This window comes from Paroedura picta, chromosome 3, assembly GCF_049243985.1.
Source record: "Paroedura picta isolate Pp20150507F chromosome 3, Ppicta_v3.0, whole genome shotgun sequence".
NCBI lineage: Eukaryota > Metazoa > Chordata > Lepidosauria > Squamata > Gekkonidae > Paroedura > Paroedura picta.
In genome coordinates this window covers 134,313,570-134,335,888 of record NC_135371.1, presented here as the reverse complement: position 1 = coordinate 134,335,888, position 22,319 = coordinate 134,313,570, and the positions used below count along the sequence as shown (strand labels likewise).

At 42.3% G+C, this 22,319-nt stretch overlaps 2 protein-coding genes across 2 annotated transcripts; both read right to left on the bottom strand.

Moving 5' to 3' along the window:
* Nucleotides 1-1,219: 1,219 nt before the first annotated feature.
* Nucleotides 1,220-6,852, bottom strand: LOC143832898 (nucleoside diphosphate kinase). The gene is made up of 5 exons (XM_077328005.1): nt 6,670-6,852; nt 5,086-5,222; nt 3,388-3,489; nt 1,938-2,050; nt 1,220-1,456 (listed from the first exon to the last, which is right to left on the bottom strand). The coding sequence occupies exons 2-5, from the start codon at nt 5,212-5,214 to the stop codon at nt 1,339-1,341; spliced, it is 462 nt and encodes a 153-aa protein (XP_077184120.1). The 5' UTR covers nt 5,215-5,222; nt 6,670-6,852; the 3' UTR covers nt 1,220-1,338.
* A 57-nt stretch (nt 6,853-6,909) lies between these two features.
* LOC143832897 (nucleoside diphosphate kinase A-like) lies at nt 6,910-22,031 on the bottom strand. Its single transcript, XM_077328004.1, has 7 exons — nt 21,902-22,031; nt 20,667-20,802; nt 20,107-20,208; nt 16,339-16,451; nt 14,670-14,761; nt 9,183-9,310; nt 6,910-7,017 (listed from the first exon to the last, which is right to left on the bottom strand). Exons 2-6 carry the CDS (start codon nt 20,793-20,795, stop codon nt 9,231-9,233), a joined length of 516 nt encoding a protein of 171 aa, XP_077184119.1. The 5' UTR covers nt 20,796-20,802; nt 21,902-22,031; the 3' UTR covers nt 6,910-7,017; nt 9,183-9,230.
* Between the last annotated feature and the right edge of the window lie 288 nt (nt 22,032-22,319).

The following is a 22,319-nucleotide window of genomic DNA, read 5'->3' as shown; positions in this document are numbered from 1 at the left end:
GGTATTAGTCAGGGGTCTGAGGCCTGTACTGATACTAAGGGTTAGCAAATTTCAGTAGTTGGTACGTGGCCAGATTTTCTATGGAGGAGGGCACTGCACACAAAGTAAATTGTGTCACAAGTGCTCCTTTTCACTGCTCAATCTTAGCTGACGCTTTTTAAGTTTCTTTTTCAATTTCCTTACTGAATTTGAGTAAAGCAAAAGCAGTTATCAGTTTGTTCTATTGATACTAACACGGGTTTCAGTGTGTGTTTGTTTTTATTGTTGTCATTTTTATGTGATGTGAACACCTTCTCCCATCCATCTTTGTATTATGGTGCTAATATATTTGGTAACAATCCTTTATTGGAAAGGGATTAAACTGTGATTAAATTGAAATTTGTTTCTTTTTAATTTTCATATTTAAGTACAGTCTCAGCCATTTATATAAAAAAAAGGAAAAAAAGTAACTTTTGCCCCAAGGAAAACTTTATCCAGGCAGAAGTTTTTTTAAAAAAAACTGAATAGGGTTTTTACATCATTCTGTATGTATTTGATATATCAATATGTATAAATTCAATGTTTTATTTTCTTGGTAATGTGGTCAAATGGGAGCATTTTAAAACCTCTAATGAAATGTACATAACTCAGTGAAAAATGCTTTTGAAGAAATTAATGTCACTTTCATTTTTACCGACTGCAGATTTTCAAGCATGGATGTGAAAAAGCATTAAAATTATAACTTTGTGTACAAGATGAAAATAATTCACTAAATTTGCCTTTTTTACACAAAATAAAAAATGTTAAAGTAAAAACAATTGGGTTGAGTCTGCCTACAGGAACACAGCCAGTTCTTCAGTAGTCTGCCTTGATGCAGACATACAAGCTTCCTTCCCTCCTCTATCAGGACTGATGAACACGGCCCACTTGAAATAACTATTAATTCATTTTTAACGCTTTGCTCTTTCATGCTACTAGACAGGAGTTGGTGTTGACCATTTTGGCTACATCCATGTTGGGATATTTCCTGTTGAAAGAATAAGCCAGATAGTTTTGCACTTGAATGTTCCTTCCGGATCCTCAAAGCTGGGCTTGTATTGTCACACATCTCATCTGACCAAGAGACAAAAAGCTGCACTGAGATTTTATACTTTACAGTTCACATTCCTGAAAGCTGTATACAGTCATGGACACTATTTCACACATTACCTTTGTTTCTTTAAGAGACAGAAAAGCAAAGTAGTTCATGATAGTTTATTTATTTGTGCCAATAATGAAAGATTATCATGATAATTTTTCTCGCTCAAATGCTGGAATGAGATGCTTTGTTAGAAAAAGGCACACTTCACTGAAAGGCATTTATTCATAGATCCAGTCATGAGCACAAGACTTGAAGCGCACAAGCTCTTCGGGCTTGAACCACAGGTTAATCTCTTTCTGAGCGCTCTCTACGGAGTCACTGCCATGAATGATGTTCCTTCAAAAAAAAAAGGAAGAAAAAATGAGTCTCGAACAGAACTCATAACTTCTTAAAGATACAAATCTGGAACCAAAAGTCTGCACAACTAGGAAATTAAGTTTCTCTAAGTATAAACACCACATAAGATTCAAAGCTTAAAAGTATCACAGATTTTTAGCAAGTACAGACATACATAAAATAAACTCAGTCACATTCAATTAATTAACCCAATTAAATGCAGCATTTTTTAAATCAATGGGGGGGAAACCCAGTTGTTATCAGCTCTTTGCAACTACTTTGACTAGAGCAACAATGAACAAGCAAGTTAACCTATCCTGTAATACAAAGCATTATGATCTCCTTGACATATGTCCCAGTTTTCTATTGTTGAAATTTCTATTCTGTACGTTTTCTTCTTAATGCGTTTAAAAATTAGTATTTTCAAGAGCAGCAACCTGCAAACCCTTCTGAATACTTGAAAAGATATTTGTGTACCAACCTGCCCACTTGAATGCAGAAGTCACCACGGATAGTTCCAGGCTTTGAATCTGCAGGGTTAGTCTCCCCCAACATTACTCTGCCAGTCTTTACAACATTGAGGCCTTCCCATACCTACAGCAATAAAACAATTTAATATATGTGGCTCACCTCGATAATTCAGCAAAGTCAAAGGGTTGGAGATTTAATGATAACATATTCTTCTAAAGAAAACCCAAACATATTAAGCACTAGTAGATTCTTGTTTAGATCCCAACTAAAGGTGTCAGTATATCACAGTAACTCCAGCACTGACAAAACAAGAACCTATACCCCATACCACATGCTCTCTAGTCTCCCTCTGGAGCAATGAGTACAAGGAACAGAAAATCTGCAGTGGACTGACTGCAGCTTTGGAAACTGAGGACTAGGACTAGTGTTCTGAATTCAAATAGGCAGCCGTGTTGGTCTGAAGTAGCTACTGGACTCTGATTTTATAGTGTTCAGAATGTTATCAAAACCTACATGATTGCCTAGACACTGAAAAATAATTATATGATCTCAGTAAATTTAGAAGGGCTACTCCTACTAGATAAAACAAAGCTTTGAAAACATCTCATTAAAAAGAATCCAAGAATAACAAGACTCTCAAGAGCACGAAGATCTCACTTTTAAAACAACCAAGGCACCAATGACTCCATTATGGTTTAAGCAGGAAAAAACTGCAGAACTAATTCGGAACAATGGAAGCACTAATTAGATATTTATCTCTCACAAAGCTATTTAGGGACCAGGATTTCTAAAAAAGTCTCAGTGCTATGTCTTAGTTTTAATCTTCCAAAACAGTGCACATTTATACAGTTGGTACATTTTGCTTTAAATAACATGGAAATCACTCTGCCCTTTCTTCCTAAACATGGAAAGTCCTCAAATAGTTAAAACATACCAATAGTAAAACGAACAGATCTTAAAGATAAATTTCTACCATCACAGTTTACAAGCCATGAAATACACTTGGCTAATAAAGCTATTTACAATTTCAAGTACTTATTCACTTTTCCCACCACTGCTATTCCAGCAATAGAACTTACAGCATTTAAAATGATTTCTAGCCAAAGTTCCGTACAGCCCCACAAGATTTAGGTAGCTCCAGGCCAAGTGCATGATTTTTGAGGTTACAACGCAAGTGATTATCAATGCTAGCAAAAAGCAGAGCAAGGGTTATCCACCTTCTTTGCACTCAAAGAATAAAAATGATCTATCCACAAATCTAAGTTTCTCATTCTTCCTGTTCTCTTAAAAATGAAGGGCTGCTAAAGCAAAGGGTTAAATATATTTGTTACAGAAGAGAATAAATTATTACAATCCTTTTAGGCTCTGTTGTCTTCACTCTCCCTTCCCATGAAGAGTTGAAACATCCGGTCTAAAAAGATTTACGGATTAAGTGGCTAAATTCAATTAACAGTACTTACCATGGCCACTACAGGTCCAGAATTCATATATTTAACTAAACCTGAGTAGAATGGCCTATCTTTCAGGTCAATGTAATGTTGTTTGAGAAGGTCTTCAGAAGCCTTGAGAGAGATGAGAAACATTACACAGCATCAGCAAACAATTAAATTTTCTATTTTACAATAGAAGAAGTATTTGCTAAGCAGGTCCTATTATAAGCCCCTTCCAGCAATAGTATCAATCAAACAGCAAGGATAAAAGTCACACAGCTTAATTCATTTTCATTTTCAGTAATGCTGTTAGTACATAAATAATCTTACTCCGTATAACCATAGTCCAAGCTTCGGCTATATTCATACATTTCCAGACTAATCTGTCTGTAGACAAAATTTATAAATATGCAACTAGAAGACCACATTTTAAAGTGATGAAGCTGAACTGCATTTTTATATTCACCATGCTCTCTAAGGCTGGGTTCATGTGTACAGAAAAATACCAGCACCAGAACAGAATGAATTTGCACTATTTCAGACTGCAGGTGCACAATTCCTACTGTAAATCTTTCTCCCCATTAGAACCTCCACATAAATAAAGAACTATAATAGTACAAAGGTACTACCCTTTCTCTTTGCTTGCTTTGGTGGCTTTCTATCTGCAGAGTGTGTTTCAAGGTAGGGAAGTGGTCCAAAAAGTGAGGCTCCGCCTACACTCTTACACGGTGCAGACCATTCCACACACCCCTTCCATCACATTATAACCTTGACACTGTATTTATGTAAGCTACATAAAATTCACTAAATGCACAGAAATGTTTACCTTTCTGGGCTTTATTGAAATAGAACTACAAAGAAAAAACACACATGTGGATCAGTGTTTCCCTTGGTCTAAGGGTTTTGTTTTACAGGGACAACTCCCCACCCAAAACAATGTACAATATGAATGCGCTAGTACAATTGTTTGGAAATATGAGAAAACCATGTGGAGGTTTTCGTGCTACTGAAATATTGTTAAATACATACACCATCCTTCCTCAAGCTGCCACCACCATTTCTGTCTGCATACACACACACAAATTGTTGGCTTGAATTCTACACAGGATATCTGCAGATGGTGTGTGTGAGTGATTTTCACCAACAACTTTCCCCGGGGAGATAGTTGTCATCTGTCTCCCTCAGGGGCAGCATTTTAGGGCTGTTCTGTGACAGGGGAGGGGCAAAAATCACATTTCACAGACAGGAATCCTTTATTCCAGTGGTCCCCAACCCCTGGTCCGGGGACTGGTACCGGTCCGTAGATCAGTCGGTACAGGGTCGCGGCTCCTCCTCCCGGGCTGCTGCCTCGGGGGCTGCCCTGCCACTCTGCCGCCATCTCACCTTTGGTGCTCTCTGGCGGCCGCCATGGCTAGGGCTCCCAGCATCCCCCAGCAGGCAGTGGGAAGTCAGGGGCGCCAGCAGGAAAGCAAGCGGAGCAGGGGCTCAGGTGGCGGTGACGACCTCCCTTGGCAAAAGACTACCCCCCCCCCGCCTCAGTAAAATTGTCAAGCGTTGACTGGTTCCCGATGATAAAAAGGCTGGGGACCACTGCTTTAGTCCATGGAAATCCTCAAACCTATAATGACAAATTATGGTTGAATTCATAATATGTACCCACTGGCAAGTTCCTCTACACCAAGGGCTATTTGGCCACATACAGCTGATCAAAGGAAGGATGAACCTTACATGCACAAATTTCATAGCCACTAGGCGGAAGCCTTTCTGTTCAAAGCGCTTGATGATTTCTCCTACTAATCCCCGCTGGACTCCATCAGGCTTGATGGCAATGAAGGTGCATTCTGTGTTGGAAGCCATTATGAATACTGCAAGACAGATGCAGATAAATAACAATGGAGACAGACAGCACCATAGATCAGCACTGTAATAATTCCCACATTACAGAATATCATCATAGAAGGTAAGTCACCAAAACCAAGGACACCAATTAATAACTCAAGAAAAGGCCAGAAGCCAACTATATGAGCCTGGTTTACAAATGCAGTCAAATGCCCTCCTATATAAAAGACTAACTGCCAAGTATAAAACCAGGAGGGCAAGAAGCATGATGGGCTAGAATACTAATTCTATTATCTTTTGCAGCCATGGAGCCTTTTACATGGAACTGTGTGCAAAAATAGCAATCCCCCATCTGTAACGATACTAATCTACACCATCTCAGAATTTTACCTTTTCGTTCAGCAGCTCGTATTCCCCCAGGCTTCTGCTGATCTAAGAAACACTTTCACCACCAATAAAACTCTGGCTAAAACACGGATTGTCCTACATTAGGTTTTAAAAAAAAAGCTATGAGTAAAACCAGAGCTGCTACACCACCGACCAAAAGGGCACTTAAAGCAATGAAGCAGTTGTGACTATTCCTCTCTAACTCTTCTCATGGGATCACTCTTACGACTTTGGGAAGCCCTTTAATTTCTAGCCTTAAAACCCCCAACACTTTCCTCGTCAAATAGATGGAATGTCTTCTTTGAAAAGGTACTTTCCATATCAAATATGATGAATCAATAGGCAAAGAAAATCACAGCCCCGACCCGTTGATCTTTCCTTACATTCAACAAATGCTCCAACCAGGGAGTCTCTAAAGCTCATGGGCAGTGTCTTGGAATTGGACTAGGAATTCTAGAGAATCGTTTATTTATTACATGTATACACCTCCCTCCCTTGCGGCTCAGGGCAGTTTCTCCACGTAGAGCAGGGCTAGAGATCCTGCTATACAGAAACCTCCACAGAATTTGTTGCCGGGCTACAAAGAACCATTCCTTTGAGAGGCTAGGTCCGCTTGATAAGAGGGGCGGGAGAAGGGATGATACGGATATAGGTCTTTTGACTGGAACGGGGAAACAGCAGCCCTTGGCTGGACGCCGACGAGGGCCCCCTGGCCCGCTTGCGCCTTCCAGAAGAGTCCTTTGTTCGGCCTCCCTTCCTCAGGCGGCCAATCCCGGCTGCTTCGGTCCCACCTCTGGGGCGGATTGACCCGTCAGCCATCCTGGCCCACGTGGCGGCGGCACAGCGGGGGAAGGATCCTCGCTCTGCATCTATCCAAAGCGGCGGAGGGGGAACCCCCCTTGCGACCCCGCTGCCACTGACCGCCATGCATCGCTTTTCCTAAGGGACTCCCTAGCTACGACCCGCCCTGGCCTATTTCCGGCGTTCCTTCCACGCGGCCCCTTACCTGCCCCCTCTTTTCTCCCCCGCTATTTGACTGCACCGCTCCCCGAAAGGGGGGGGTGGAGGCGATGGGACCCCGCTTACCTCAGGTGTCTGGCCTGGAGAGCGTGCTCGCCCCTGCAGCCTCCCTGAAATCGTCCGGGGGAAGAGGCGGAGCAACGCCGGCCGGAGAGGGAACCCAACGTCAGCCCGACGAAAAGGCGGTCTTCAGCCTGGACCTCCTCCTGCTGCCCTGCGTCGACGCAGACCCTCTTCGCCTTGCAGGAAGGGTGTGTCGCCCGCACAGGCTGCCGGACGAAGCCGGATGCTTCTTTGGAAGAGAATCGCGGCCTGCTCCCGTTTCTCGGCGAAGGCTGGGGCAAAGGGCACTGCAGCTTAACCGGAGTGGTGCAGAGACCCGAGTCTTTGGAGGGGTCGCCGGGGGGCGGCGGCCTTGTGGAGAAAAAATTAGTACTCAGAGAAATAAGAAAGCGAATACCCTGTGCAGTTTTTTGCTTCTTAATTGATAGTGCAGAGTCTTGTGGCAGCCTAAAGACTAACAGATGTGTTGAGGCACCTTTCCCGCAACCAGGGCTTGCTTCTGTTTCTGTGTGCGTGCGCGTATACATAAGTTATTTGTTATTCTTAACAGCTTGTCCCATGAGAACTCAATGACACGGTACACAGTTTATGTGTCTGCTCTGGATCCTGTTGTGGTGACAGCTCTACTGAATCTTAACTCCTGGGTGTTCAGGAGCCCAGTTCAGAGGGGATCACTGCAAGTGGGGACAGGACCCCCTCCACCTACCTGAACTCACACTGAGGACTCGCTGTCTGTTCTGTTGGGGAATCTTACACATAATTTATCAGTACATGTTTCTCCAATAGGGCATATAATGGCACCACAGTCCCATTTCCAGAAGCAAAATCTTAACGTAGGGGGCAGAAGATTTAAGCTACCTCTCCTAGCAGGTCAGTCGTGACCCAAACTGGGCTCCTGCTCACCTGGGAATTCATTTTCAAAACAACTCCCAACAAACTTCTGGTTGGCAGGACACAGGGCAGACCCATAAATAGCTGGGCCATGATCAAGTAGTAAAGACTGCCTGTTTGGTTACATTCTCACATTCACACATTGGAATAGAGGATTTTTAAAAAAGGAGAATTGCCATCCTGAGCTAACTGGGAGGCCTTCCATTGGTTCTTTGCTCTGACAGACCAACAAGAAACACTGATCTCTCCGCCATAAATCTAGAGTGGATTGTTCTAAAGATTGGACCCCCACGAATCAAAACCTGAATTAGTTGGGGACTATAGAAGTAGAATGGTTTTATTTTATTTGTATTTCATTTAGAGCCCAGATGGCAGTGATTAGGAAGCGTTAGGGCAGAGCTCCACTTTTTTTTTTACTAACTTTTTCATTGTTTAAATGCTTATTTCTTGATAACAGGAGTTTTTCAACTGACAAGCCAGGCCAGGTTGACAAATACTCCCTTGTGTGGTCTGAGCTAGAAAATATTTGGGAGAAGAAAGAGTATTCCAGCACAGGGATATTCTCACAGATGGGACAAAATAAAAAAAGAAAAGACAATGCTGTACTCCTGAGCAGCCTGATTGTAGTACCATGAAGCAATTGAAGTTGGACTGTTTTCTGAGGACAAAGCCAGAGACATACCCTGGATACTGTCCCACTTTGTAACAGATTCTCCGTCTTGGAGCAAGATGTTGCCTCCTCAGATGAGGTAGAAAGTTATACAAGTCCTGAGGGAACAGGAGTTGGATTGGAGAGGAAGCTGCAGTCAGACCAGGCAAGTAACTATGAACTTTTTATCAAGCAGTGCTCTTTGATAACTGGGACTGTGATAAACCCTTATTTGAAAATTGATCAAATAAATTTAAAACTGGCTGAACCAAAGGAAGTCTTAAGTAATTGCACAAAAGAATATTTAAAGGAGCAAAAGGAAAGATCTGAGTATGAGAGCACTGTTAGGTCAGGTGGTTCTCGCAAGTAGATTAACAAATTTAAAGTGTTAGCTAAAGATGATTTACAGGGACTTTGCAAAAAGATCTTAAATACAGGTTCCACCCAGAATCCCCTGGCCATATATGATATTCTAGTTGAAAGGATGAAGACAATCCTTCATATATACATACACACGCACACACACATACACACAAAACCAGCAGAACGCCTACTGAATTACATATTTCCTCACAAATAGGGTCATTCTCTGGTGAGCCAGATCTGATTCTGCGCTCCCCTGCACGCAACCAGCTGGGTGACCTTGGTCTTGATACAGCACTGATAAAGCTATTCTGACAGAGCAGATATATCAGGGCTCTCTCAGCCTCACCTACCTCACAGGGGTGTCTGTTGTGGGGAGAGGAAAGGGAAAGTAAGCCACTTTGAGACTCCTTTTGGTAGAGAAAAGCGGCATAGAAGAACCAACCCTTCTTATTAAACAGTCAAAGGACTAGAAAGCCTTGGGGGTGGACGATGTTCCCCCAGAACTTTAAAAGCAACAAAAAATGGTAGATCCCATGATTCTCACCTCTTTTCAGATTTATCAACTTGGCAGGTCAAATCCCTAAGGCCTGGGGAACAGTGGTTAGAGTACCTTTTTACAAATCTGGCAGTCGAAATGATCCAGCTAATTATCGACCAATTAGCTTGTTGAGCATTCCCAGTTAACTGTATGGCAAACACCTCCTGGAGAAATTATTGAGCTGGTTGGAACAGGAGGGGCTGACAGGGATAGAACAAGCTGGATTTAGAGAAGTATGTATACAAGCGACATCATGATTGTCAGAACAAAAGTTAAAAACCCAATGCAACATAAGTATGCATACATTAGCTAAAACACATTGACTTTTCGTGTTACTTAGCTGTGATTTTCATTTATGAATCACAATGTAATAAAACTTTGCTACTACATGTGAAACCAAATTGTACCTATCCTCCAGTAAATAGTTCAACAGTAAATCTTCTGCATAAATCAAGAAACTTTAATCAAGGGGATTAAAGCGCATAAGGTAAAGCATAATTAACTGTTTTCTCTCTTCCTCTTATAAAGCACAGTGTAATAAAATATGGGAAATTGCTTCTACTCCACTTACATCACAATCAAGCTAAGTCCATTCTTAAACAAAGGAATTAGCCGGCAATGGGATCTTGATAGAATCCCAGACTTCCTGCTTCCAGATAAGATTAGATACAGGCTAGTCCCAGCTCCATACCTGGCTACTTTAGAAATCAACAAACAGAGAAGGGCCTTTGCTCAGGCCATATGCTCAGCGCTGCCCACAGCTGTCCTGGAAGGCCACCATAGAAAAATCCCCTTTTGAGAGAGATTCTGTCCCAGGTAGAAACAAGTGAACACGTTTTGCTACACTGTCCCATCTCTCTATAAGGTTATAAAAGCCAACTTAATCCAGCCAACTTCAGACCAATATCAAGGTCTCCCTTCAAAGGATATCGTTAAGAAACGCCTCATTGACGAAAATACTTTTACACACTGCAAAATTTTGTGCAGCTGCCATTAAATTGTGTGGTATTTATCTAAGTCAGAAAGTTTCCTCTTTAACTGAATGACATACTGACTCATTACCTAGCCAATGCTGTTTCAATGATGAGTTGTAATCCTGACATGTTTTATATTTTTTATTTTAAACACTGCTTTTGTATTCAGATATATCTTTTTGTATTCACTATATATTTTAATTGTGTATTTGAACTTTGGTTTGAATGACTAAATAAATTTTATCTTGACCTATATTTGTTTTATCCACTGTCGTTACCCGTCCTGAGCATAGGAAAGGCAGTTTATAAAACAGAGATTATTATTATTACATTCTTTAGGACTTGTTTCAAAATAAACAGGCAGGATTGGGTTGTAAGTGACCAAACATATGTATTGGTTTTCTTCCTATCTCTTCCCATGCCAAAGCTATACAAATACATTGTCCTTATGGATGGCAATGTAAATACAGAAGGAAATTGATGTTACAGAATGATGTTTAGAAAGTGTAGGAGGGAATTCCCCCAGAGAGCCAATGTGGTATTTTAGTGCTCAACTCCCTTTCTTGAAAGAATTACACTGCCCTCCAGAATGGGAATAGAAGATCAATGGAACATACTAGGATTTTGCAAAATAGAGTGGCAGTTGCATCCTAAGCATATTTAATCAAGCAAATCTCATTCAGAGACTCAAAAGAAAATCAGCTTGTATTTCATAGATTACAGCAAAGCTTTTGACTGTGGATCATGAAAAGCTATGTTTGATTTAAAAAGAAAGGAATGTGCCACAGCATTTGATTGCTTTAATATACAACCTGTTCTCTGGACAAGAGGCTACTGTTGGGCTAGAAATACGGGGAAACAGAATGGTTTCCAGTTGGCAAAGGTGTCAGACATAGATGTATTTATCTCCCTATCTCTTCAGTCTATATGCAGAACATCATAAGGAAAGGTAGATTAGATTTAGATGGTGGAGTGAAAATTGGTGGAAGGAACATTGACCATTTGAGATTTGCTGATAATAGTGAAGATGTGAAACAACTGTTGCTGAAAGTGCCAAAGCAGAAAGTGCCAAAGCAGGTTTACAGCTGAGCATCAATAAGACAAAAATAATGACTACTGGGAAATTACTTTAAGGTTGACAATGAAGAAATTGAAATTACCTTGGATCCATCATCAACCAAAAGGGAGACAGAACCCAAGAAATCAGATGGAGATTGAGACTAGGAAGGGCAGCCATGAAAGAGTTAGAAAAGATTCTTAAGTGTAGGAATGTATAGCTGGTGACAAAGATCAAATGTATTTGTGCCATGGGTTTCTCCATTACCATGTATGGAAATGAAAGCTGGATAATGAAGAGAGCTGACAGGAAGGCAGTTAATGCCTTTGAAATATAGTGTTGGAGAAGAGTTTTATGGATACCGCGGACTGTCAAAAAGACAAATAAGTGGGTTTGAAAGCAAATCAAGCTTGAACTCTCCCTTGATAGCTGACATTTATTTTTATTATATTTATATACCGAGTCTCAGGGCAGTTACAGCATAGTGCCTGCATTCCATAGTGCCTGCATCACAAACCTGGTAATCTTTGGTGATCTCCCATCCAAATACTAGCTAGGGCCAACAGGAAAAGACACTAACATTAGGAAAAGTTGAAGGCAGCAGGGAAAGGGAAAGACCCAAAATGAGAGAGTGACTCAATCCATGAAGCCATGGTCCTCAATTGCAAGATTTGAGCAACAGGAATTTTTGGAGTACATTAATTCATATGGTCAACATAAGGTGGAAGGGATTTGAGAGCACTTAACACACTCAAAAGAGCCTCTTGTGGCTCAGAGTGGTAAGGTAGCAGATATGCAGTCTGAAAGCTCTGCCCATGAGGCTGGGAGTTCAATTCCAGCAGCCGGCTCAAGGTTGACTCAGCCTTCCATCCTTCTGAGGTCGGTAAAATGAGTACCCAGCTTGCTGGGGGGCAAAACGGTAATGACTGGGGAAGGCACTGGCAAACCACCCAGTATTGAGTCTGCCAAGAAAACGTTAGAGGGCGTCACCCCGAGGGTCATACATGATCCAGTGCTTGCACAGGGGATACCTTTAGCTTTACCTTTAACACACACAAACCTCATTCAGTTCAGGTAAATGCCTACCAGGTTGGATCCCTTGATCCCAACCTAGCAGGGATGGTTTGTGCAATCTCAAGGGTAACCATCCAAGCATGGGCTCTCTAGTGCCTAGTGCACACAGACCTATCTGGGATGGCTTTTCCTGCAATGTTAAAGGAAACTGTGTTGAAGGAGAAGCTGGCTCCAGGACCTGTGTGATCCTGTATAAGCACAGTATTATTATTATTTATTAGATATATATACTACCCTATCCAGGAAAATGACTTAGTATAAGTCAGTATAAACCGTGCTGCAGCAGAAGGTGATCCCAGGATCTCTGTGAAGCTAGGAGGTCTCTCCCTGCTGCATGCACAGCTAGCTGGGATGACTTCTGCAGCATGGTTTAAATCAAGCTGCAGGAGAAGCTGGCCTCAGTGTCTGCTGTGCCACAGCTAGCAGATTGTTCCCTGCAGCATGGCAGCATCTGTGGCTGCTTTCATTAACCTGGTTTAAACTGGACTGTATGAGAAGCCAGCCCTGAGCCAGTGGCAACAGTATGTTCCCCCTCTGGCACATCTGATCCTTGGACTGTCTTCTGTAGTCCCTTTAAACTTTAAAGGGACTGTAGTAGAAGCCCAACAAACAGCTATTTTTCTCATCTACCGGAATATCCCAGATATATCCAGAATTTTCTCAGGATTCTCAACCCACCCACCCCCCCGCTCTGACTTTCCAGAGAAAACCCAAAACATTCAGGGAGTCAAAAAATACAGTTAATTTCAGCTTACAGGTATTTCAGCTATATTTTCAGCTCAAATCTTAACACAGCCCGCGGCACCACAGGCGCCGCAGACTAAATAATGCTGTAAGGGCTGGGTTGGAGGAGTTAGGGCTGGCTGTGTCCAGGATGAGGAAGGGTGCCGATTAGCCCCTCCTCCGGACTGACAATCGGAGGGCCCAATCGGCAGTCGCAAAGCGCTTGCCGATTGGTCCCTCCGACTGGCCCACCGCCGCCGCAAAGCGCAGTCGCAAAACGCTTGCCGATTGGTCCCTCCGACTGGCCCACCGCACAGCGCGGCTCACAGTTGCTCCCTTGCCAGCGGCCTGACGTCCTCCCTGACCGCCACCCCGCCGCCTTGGGAGCCCCACACTGGCCCGCTCGACCTCAAAAATGGCCGCCGACAACAAGAACCCGCCGAGGAGCCGCCGCAGGAACTTCGTCGCGCACATCGCCAGGCCGCCAGGGAGCCACTGCAGGAAGCCACGGCCTCCCTTCTCAACTCCTTTCCCTGGCCGCCACCAAGACAAGGACGCTGCGCTGCCACCGCCCACCCTCGAAAATGCCTCCTCTTTCAGGTACGCTTCCTTCCCTCATGCTGCCCTCGCCTGTCCCTCGCTCTGCCCCCGCCTGCTAGCATTTGTATTTTTGATACAATGGGCTTTTTTCCTAGTCTTAACATACATCCCTACTGTCTACGCACAAATGTAACCTAAAAAATTAGACGCCATTGATTGCAGTTGATGCATCAGAGAATGAGGGTTGTTCATTTTGGCAGAAGATTTTAAAAATGGGACAGGAATCAGAATTTTGGTCACCACCAGTGGATCCTGAACAAGCAGAGCAGAGAAGACAGAGAGAACATTTGACAGCCTGAGAAAGATGAAGAAGTACCTTTTTAATTGTACAATGACAATCAGAGTTAACCCCTGAATCAGTCTTGCAGAAACAGGAATAACAAGGGAAGAAGTAACACCTATGCTGAGGGGATGAGTCAGCTAATTAAACTAATAAAAGGGAAATGCTGAACAGAGCTTAGCCTGATTCCTTCAGTAAACAGAGTATTGCATTCTGTCCTGCTAATCTGTGCTTGCTTCTTCAGTGTGAAACTGTCTCCTGCTTCAACTTCCAGGCTTTGGCCCTTGAGCCAAAGAACTCTCTGCTTCCCTGATCCTCGGATGGAACTCTTGGCTCCCTGACCTTAAGGATTGGTTTGTTGATTTTGCTCTATTTCCTGCTTTATTGATCATGATTTTTTGTGTGTCTTCCAGAACTCCTGGGTAAAGTAAAAGCACCATGTTCTGCCCTAAATGTGACATTTGATTAATTGCAACTGCCTGTGCGTGTTCTGGAGACTATGCTGGTATACACCAGGTCTAGCTTTAGATGTGATATATATATACAACCGAACAATCAATTAATAAGAACTTAGTGGTAAAAACTGTGCTGTTTCCCCACATTCTTTTACCCCTTGGCATACTCTGAAATTAAATACAATACAATCCAGTAAATAAAACATTTTCAGACAGAATAAACACTGAAGACACATATACTTTAAATTACATGAAGAATATTTTCATAAATGTGCAACCTAGTACATTGAAGGGGATGAAAACTCATAAAGGAATTGTTTCAAGGTCAACAGTCAATGGAATGAAGGGATAAGCAAGTCACTCATCAGTTTTACTAATAGATCCATTGGTGCTCACAGCTTGTGTAGTCAATCACTTCTTCAGGACCAAACCATAGGTTAATTTCTGTCTCAGCACTTTCTACAGAGTCACTGCCATGAATTATATTCCTAAAGAAAGAAGAAAAATAACGGGTTAGAACATGACCAGGAGGAAAGATGGCATGGTATGGCCTGATTTAGTCATCTCTTGGAACCTAAGTTGGGTCAGTACTTGGATGGAAGACTGCCAAGGAAGGCAATGGGGAACCACCTCTGTTTCTCGTTTGCCTTAAAAGCCCCTTACTGGGTCACCATACGTCACATGCATACATTAGAATACGACCATTATTGTAAACATGCAGGTGAAAGAATGAATGGGTTTTTTCATTATTTTTAATAACATGATCAGAAAAACAAGTTTCTGTTTTAATATTACATATAGGCTTGGATCCCCTGTGGCATTTATTAAGGCAGAAGGATTTATTCAGGTACTTGGGGGTGACTTCTAACAATCTGTAGCTCAAAGGACCCTGAGAACACAACACAATTTGAAGCTGCAACATGCTACATGTGAGAAAGTCATGCTCCATGGGAAGAACTCATCCATGGAAACACTCCAGTGATGTCAAGCCACAGCACTATAAAAAGGACTGTGTGCATGGAGTCAGATTGATGCATAATATCATCATTATCATCACTTTATTAAATTCTCAGCATAGCCTAATATTTTGGATATTAAAAACCAGAGACTGGAGGCATGGACAAACAAGATAGATCTTTCCACAAATCTGAAAAATGTCCCAGGTTTGCAGAAAAATCTTAAATCTTTAAAAAAATACACCATGGGAGGGGTTAAAATCCGTCAAATGATAAAAGGAGTACCCTCAATGGCATATTGTCAGGCCTTGGCTTCTGTTGGTAAAAGGCAGCGGTGAAACTGGCCTTTTCCAGGGCTGTTTTGACCTTTGAAGGGTGACTAAATAGGGCCAGGCCCACCAGCAACCCAGCTACTCACTACTGTTCAACAACAGCCACTCCACCCAAGCCAGCATGATAGAGTGGTTACAGTTTCAGACTAGGATTCTAGGAGATCCAGGTTTGAATCACTACTGCACTATAGAAGCTCAGCAGGTGACCTTGGGTCAGTTACACATTCTGAGCCTTGCTTACCTAACAAGGCTGAGGAAAACAAAGTAAGCTACCATGGGGCCCCATTGTGGGATATAAATGAAGTGATTAAATAATAAATGTGTGGAGATAAAAAGTAGATAGGTTGGTGGGTAGATGTGAAGGAGGCAAGGAAAGGTAAGATTATTGGGGTTACCAGGACAAGGCTGTGCGGAATGGGATACAAGAGGAAGTGAGGGATGCCCCCTCCAAGGTCTGTACAACTGGACCAGTCTGGCAGATGGCACTGCTCAGTAGAGCCACAGTTTTCCTTGAACAAGCCTCTTCCGGGAGAGCTGAAAATGGGGATGGGACAGAAAAGCTGAAGATGGGGATGGGACAGATACATGGACCAGTACATTGGAAGAAAAAAAGGAACCAGGAAAAGGGGAGATGCTATAGTGGCTTACAGCTAGGAAAAGAAGAAACAGTGGGGGAAGGGGAAATAAGATAGCTGAAAATGTAGTGGAGGAGATTAATGTGAACATGGGGGAGCTAGATAATGGGGAATTAGATAAAAAAGACATTTTAGGATTTACCTGCCAACTTGTACACAGAAGTCTCCACGAATTGTTCCAGGTCTGGAATCTACAGGGTTGGTTTCTCCCAGCATTATTCTGCCAGTCTTAATGACATTAAGGCCTTCCCATACCTTTAGCCACACATACAAAAACAGTAAAGTGATTCTACAAATCAGAAGGTCATATTTTCTCACATTACATTTCTGTACACATACTAAATATATTTCTCTACAAATACTGTACACATACTAAGTGATGTCAGGTCGATTAAGAACAAGTCTGCAGGATTATTTTGCAGAGCATGAGGTAGACCTGGAATGTGTGACCAAGACTTCGGCGCGAGAGGGTGAAACCGTCACCCTGAAAGATCTTGCCTGCCCTGGGTTCTCGGTCCTTTATCAGTCTTGGACTTCTGGTGAGGGGGAGGGATAGCCATTGTAGTCCAGAACTCATACTTACAAGTTCTCCCTGTGCCGTTGATCCCAGGAGTGGAATGTGTTGGCCTAGGATGGGACTTGGTTGAGAGCTTGGCCATCTGGCTGGTATATCATCTGCCCAAAGCATTGCCAAATGCCCTGTTGGACCTGCTGGAGGCAATGGCTACCTGAGCTTTGCAGTTCCCCAGGCTTTCAATTCTGGGTACTTCAATGTCCATGAAGAATTGTTGTCTCCAAGACTTGGCCCATACCTGGAAATCTTGCCCACAGGAAGGAACTTGTGAGTGATCTTTGATGCCTCCTTGTCTATGGATGCACAGATCACCAGGGTAGCTCAACTGGCATTTTCCCATTTTTGCCAGGCAAGGCTACTAGAAGCTTACCTGGCTCCAGAACACCTAGCCATAGTGAACCATGCAATGATCACCTCTAGATTAGACTTCTTTAATTTGTTCTACACGGGTCTGCCCCTGTCCCTGAGCCAGATACTACAGCTGGTGCAAAATGCGGCTGCTCGGTTTCTTATGGGAACATCTTTAATTGCCTACATCCAGCATCTGCTGAGGCAGCTGCATTGGTTGTCAATGAAATTTCAGATCAAGTTCAAGGTTTTGGTCTTGGCCATTTGTGGTCTGGGTCCAGTGTACGTAAGGGACTCTTTAACTCCCTATGCTCCTTGCAGAGCCCTCTACTCTGCAAATACTAACAGGTTGGTGATCCCCAGCCCACATGAGGTATGCCTTTTCGGTCCTGACCCCTATCTGGTAAAATGAGCTCCCAGAAGAGCTGAAGGCCCTGATGGAGCTGGCATAGTTCCACAGGGCCTGCAAGACAGAGCTCTTCCACCAGGCATTTGATTGAGGCCAGGGTGTAGAAGCTCTATCTGGCCCCACCTTCAAACTTTCTGAATTTTCATATGCTGGAACATCAGCCCATCTTATCCAAAACAGCTCACCACCAGAACATCTCATGACACGGAACCAGGACATTTAATTGGGTTGAATGGGGCTGCTGGGGGAGGGTTGGGGTTTCTTGACTGTTGATTTTATAGTGCTTTATCCTTTTGTTGTAAACCACCACGAGCCAGCAGGTCCGAGAGTGGCAAGGAATAAGTTAAATAAATAAAAAAATATATAATAAGAGCCCTATTTCCAAACTCACTCTAGATTTAGAAATAATATTCTATCACGTTATTTTATCCCAGACAACCTCTTAGTAGACAACAATCAGCTCAGAGACTGGGTGTGCATCTCTGATATCGTGATTGTAAAAGCTCAACTTGGTTCAAACTATTTAAAATGGATCATTTTAGATCCTACTACTTAACTCAACTTTCAGCCCATAATCTCAAGGCAGCTTATACTTCATTGTGTTTTCAATGTCATCAGCTTTACTGATCTGATGCTTCCAGAAAACAACAAAAGAGTTGTGGAGGACCTCCCACACTACATTTTATCCTGTCCACTGTACACCAAACCATGGAAAAAATGCCTTGCTAATTTACTAAATGGTCAATCTGATAAGGAAAAACTGACTTTCTAGTTATCGGATAGCAACAAAGTTTCCAACAGAATGTAATTGTTTGCCCTTGCAGCTAAGAAAATAGGGGCTAAAGTAGTGCTAAAGAGAGCAAATACCTAGCATCTCTAGTTTGTCATGTACAATCTGAATATTTTTTAAAAAAATTGATTAGTAGCTGTTTTCTAATTTGTATTGTTTATTATGTATCAGGCTTTGAAATGTTTTAATAATTTTAATCCAATTTGTAATGGCTTATGCCTACATGCAAATATACTAACTTTGCCTTTGATAAGAAGAGCCCTGCTGGATCAGCCTGGTGGTCCATCTAGTCCACATCCTGCCTCACACAGGAGCTACAACGACAATATGGGAGACACAGTGGAAAATTACCAACACAATACAGAAAAACTGTGTCTGAAACAGGACAACTTTAGATGCAGAAACAATTATTACTAAGTCTTCTTTATTGTGACCCCAACTGATGGCAGCTGTTTGGCAGCTGTTTGTTTTTTCCTTCTTCAGGCAGTGGTGCTAGAGCAAGTGGCAATGCTGTGTTATTTGCAGTTCCATGAACATCTGGAAACACCAATGGATAGTTCAGGTGATATCACTGGTAACGTACAACTGCAGCTTCTGACATGACAGTTGTATGTCCTTAAAATATTCTTCCTTTTTTGCAGCAGAGTGTTCCTTCCCACCTTCTTAAGGGCTCTCACACAGAAGGTATATTTCAGTAATGCCTCTCAAGCATGAATATGCTCATATAAAAAGATGTACCTCTGCTTAGAACGGCATCGCAATATTACTTACCCCGATATTTCCTCTTTCCCAATATTTAACAAATAGCTTTTCTGCTCCAGAATTTATGATCTCGTCTCTCGCTGACTTTCATAGAATCATAGAATCATAGAGTTGGAAGGGGCCATACAGGCCATCTAGTCCAACCCCCTGCTCAACGCAGGATCAGCCCTAAGCATCCTAAAGCATCCAAGAAAAGTGTGTATCCAGCCTTTGCTTGAAGACTGCCAGTGAGGGGGAGTTCACCACCTCCTTAGGCAGCCTATTCCACTGCTGAACTACTCTGACTGTGAAATTTTTCCCCCTGATATCTAGCTTATATCGTTGTACTTGAAGTTTAAACCCATTACTGCGTGTCCTCTCCTTTGCAGCCAACAGAAACAGCATCCTGCCCTCCTCCAAGTGACAACCTTTCAAATACTTAAAGAGGGCTATCATGTCCCCTCTCCACCTCTTTTTCTCCAGGCTGAACATTCCCAAGTCCCTCAACCTATAGGGCTTGGTCCCTTGGCCCCAGTTCATCTTCGTCGCTCTCCTCTGTACCCTTTCAATTTTATCTACGTCTTTGTTCATGATCAGGTTTTATTCTACTTTCTCTTTCATTTCTTAGAAGAAGAGTTGGTTCTTATAAGCCGCTTTTCTCTATCCAAGGAAGTCTCAAAGTGGCTTACAGTCGCCTTCCCTTTCCTCTCCCCACAACAGACACCCTGTGGGGTGGGTGAGGCTGAGAGAGCCCTGATATCACTGCTCAGTCAGAACAGCTTTATTAGCTCCGTGGTGAACGCAAGGTCACCCAGCTGGCTGCATGTGGGGGAGTGCAGAATCGAACCCAGCGTGCCAGATTAGAAGTCCGCACTCCTAACCACTACACCAAACATGGACAATATATTCTGTTTTCCTTCACAATCTCAAGAATTAGACGTTTAATTTTTGTTAAGAATCCATATTGGAGGATTCCGGCCAGAGCTATAAAGCAAGTGAGAGACAGATTACTCATCTATTCCTACATCTTTACTTGTTGAAAACGTACCATTGCCACAATAGGACCAGAATGCATATATTCAATTAAACCAGCAAAGAATGGTCGGTCTCTCAAGTCAATGTAGTGTTCTTTCAGAAGATCTTCAGAGGCCTACAACAGTAAATAAGAATTTAAGAACATTTTGTGTTAATTAGATTAACGACAGGAGTAATATTAATCCGTATATTGCACGTGAGCTTGTGAAAGACTGGGCCAGCACCTTACTGGTAAACTAATCTACTTGACTAGTGCACATTTGAAATTTTCTTTCGCATAGTGCTTTTCACCAACCCACTGCCAAAATAGTATTGTTTATCTGATACATGAAGTATTAAATTTAAAATAAACCTCCAAGGACACTGTGTTTAGATTCAAAATATCCACTTGCTAAAATTAGGGTACTCAGATTGCTTTATCTTCTGCTAAATACTGGAAAGACTCCAAAATACCCAGATAACATATACAAGAAATGAGACTTTTGACAATAGTCCATGGTGAAAAGTAAATGACATTTACTTCTAATGGATGGCATGATCTGGATACAGGAACAACTGAAGAAAAAAACTTACATGAATTAATTTCATAGCAACCAGTTTGAATCCTTTCTGTTCAAATCGCTTGATAATTTCTCCCACTAAGCCCCGCTGTACTCCGTCAGGCTTAATGGCAATGAAAGTGCGCTCAGAAATAGAAGCCATTGTGCCACTACACAGGAAAGCAATGAGAGGCAGAAGAGTCAAGAGTTAAGTCTGGATACAATGGAGGCAGGGATGGCCTAAAACGCAATCTGTCACAGTGCTCAGTTTCAGTATTAGACTGCTCAAATGGCATCAGTTTAATTAATTCTCTTTAAGGCACTTTGCATACAGCGTAATTGTATCACAGCAAAACAAGCTCACGCCAACAATAGTTGCATGAGTACATAGCTGCTAAACTACACAACCATGTTGGGCAAGAAGAATACAGAGATTATACAGTCAATTAGAAGAGATTATGTTACAAGAATGCGCCATGCTATGTAGTAACGGAACTTTAACACAGAGAAAACTGAAAGGATCTTTTCTGGAAATTGGATCTAGTGGGACGGGCATTTCAAGTAAGTTCTCACAATGCACAATAATATAGAGCATTTGCCTAGAAACATTTAAAAAGTAATTGTAAAAGAATGACGATTCCCATTTAAAGTTATCAGTGTGGAACATAGTTTAATTATCATCAACAATCCGGTACCATCTAATCTTGTGCCCAGTTCCCAAATACATTTGCTTGGAATTTATTTTACTTTATTTAGGTACGCAGTGTTAGAGAAGTCAACCATTATTTTGGTTATAAACACCATTTAAACTGATCTCATTATAAGCTCACAGAAATGTGCCACCTGTGCTCTTGTTGAGAACAGTGCAGGCACTCAGTTCCATACAGCTTTTTCAAATGTCTAAAACCCATGAAAGCTCATGCTAGCATAAAATACTTGCCTTTAAGATGCCAAAGAATTCCTATTTATTTTTGTTGCAACAAACTAATAGGGATGCTCCCTTAGAGTTCTTCCTTAAAGTACATTAGGCATTCCTGGGTCTTTGATCTAATGTACTCTATCAAACAATTCCTTTAACTGCACTCTGTGACCACCCTTCGGCATCCTCTACGCAGTATCTCATTCATCCTTCATACCTTCCTCAGCAGAAATACATCTAATCACTTCCAAAAAAATCCCTTAGGCATCATCTGACTCTCCTGGGCTCTCCATTTGCCCCCCAGATCTAAGATTCACCCGCTGTGGCTTGGATTCTATGAATACACCTACCTGCCTGCTGGTGCTGAGCTGAGTGAGCTGGCGCTAGTGGCTGCACTAACACCGCCGATGCTTTAAGTCTCAGCTGGTCTACATCCAAGGTTAATTTCAGCTGGACACATGCCCCCTTATCCCATGTGTCCTTCAGCTGCCTGCTGGGTAACTAATTCACAAAACAGAGTGAAGTTCCTGGCTCCGTGTTTACCATCTGCTGTTTCTCGTTAATACTACCTTAAATGTCTCTGTAGATATTCAGGCTACCCAGAACTTCCCAGAAACCTCACCAATGTTTTCAGTATACAAGGCTTTCAGGGGGGCTATAATTCAGCAGTATGATGCATGATTTACATGCATAAGGTCCTTGGCACCTCCAACTTAAAAAAAAGTATGCAAGCTCTCAATATCTGAAAATGCTCGGCTAGACAGACAA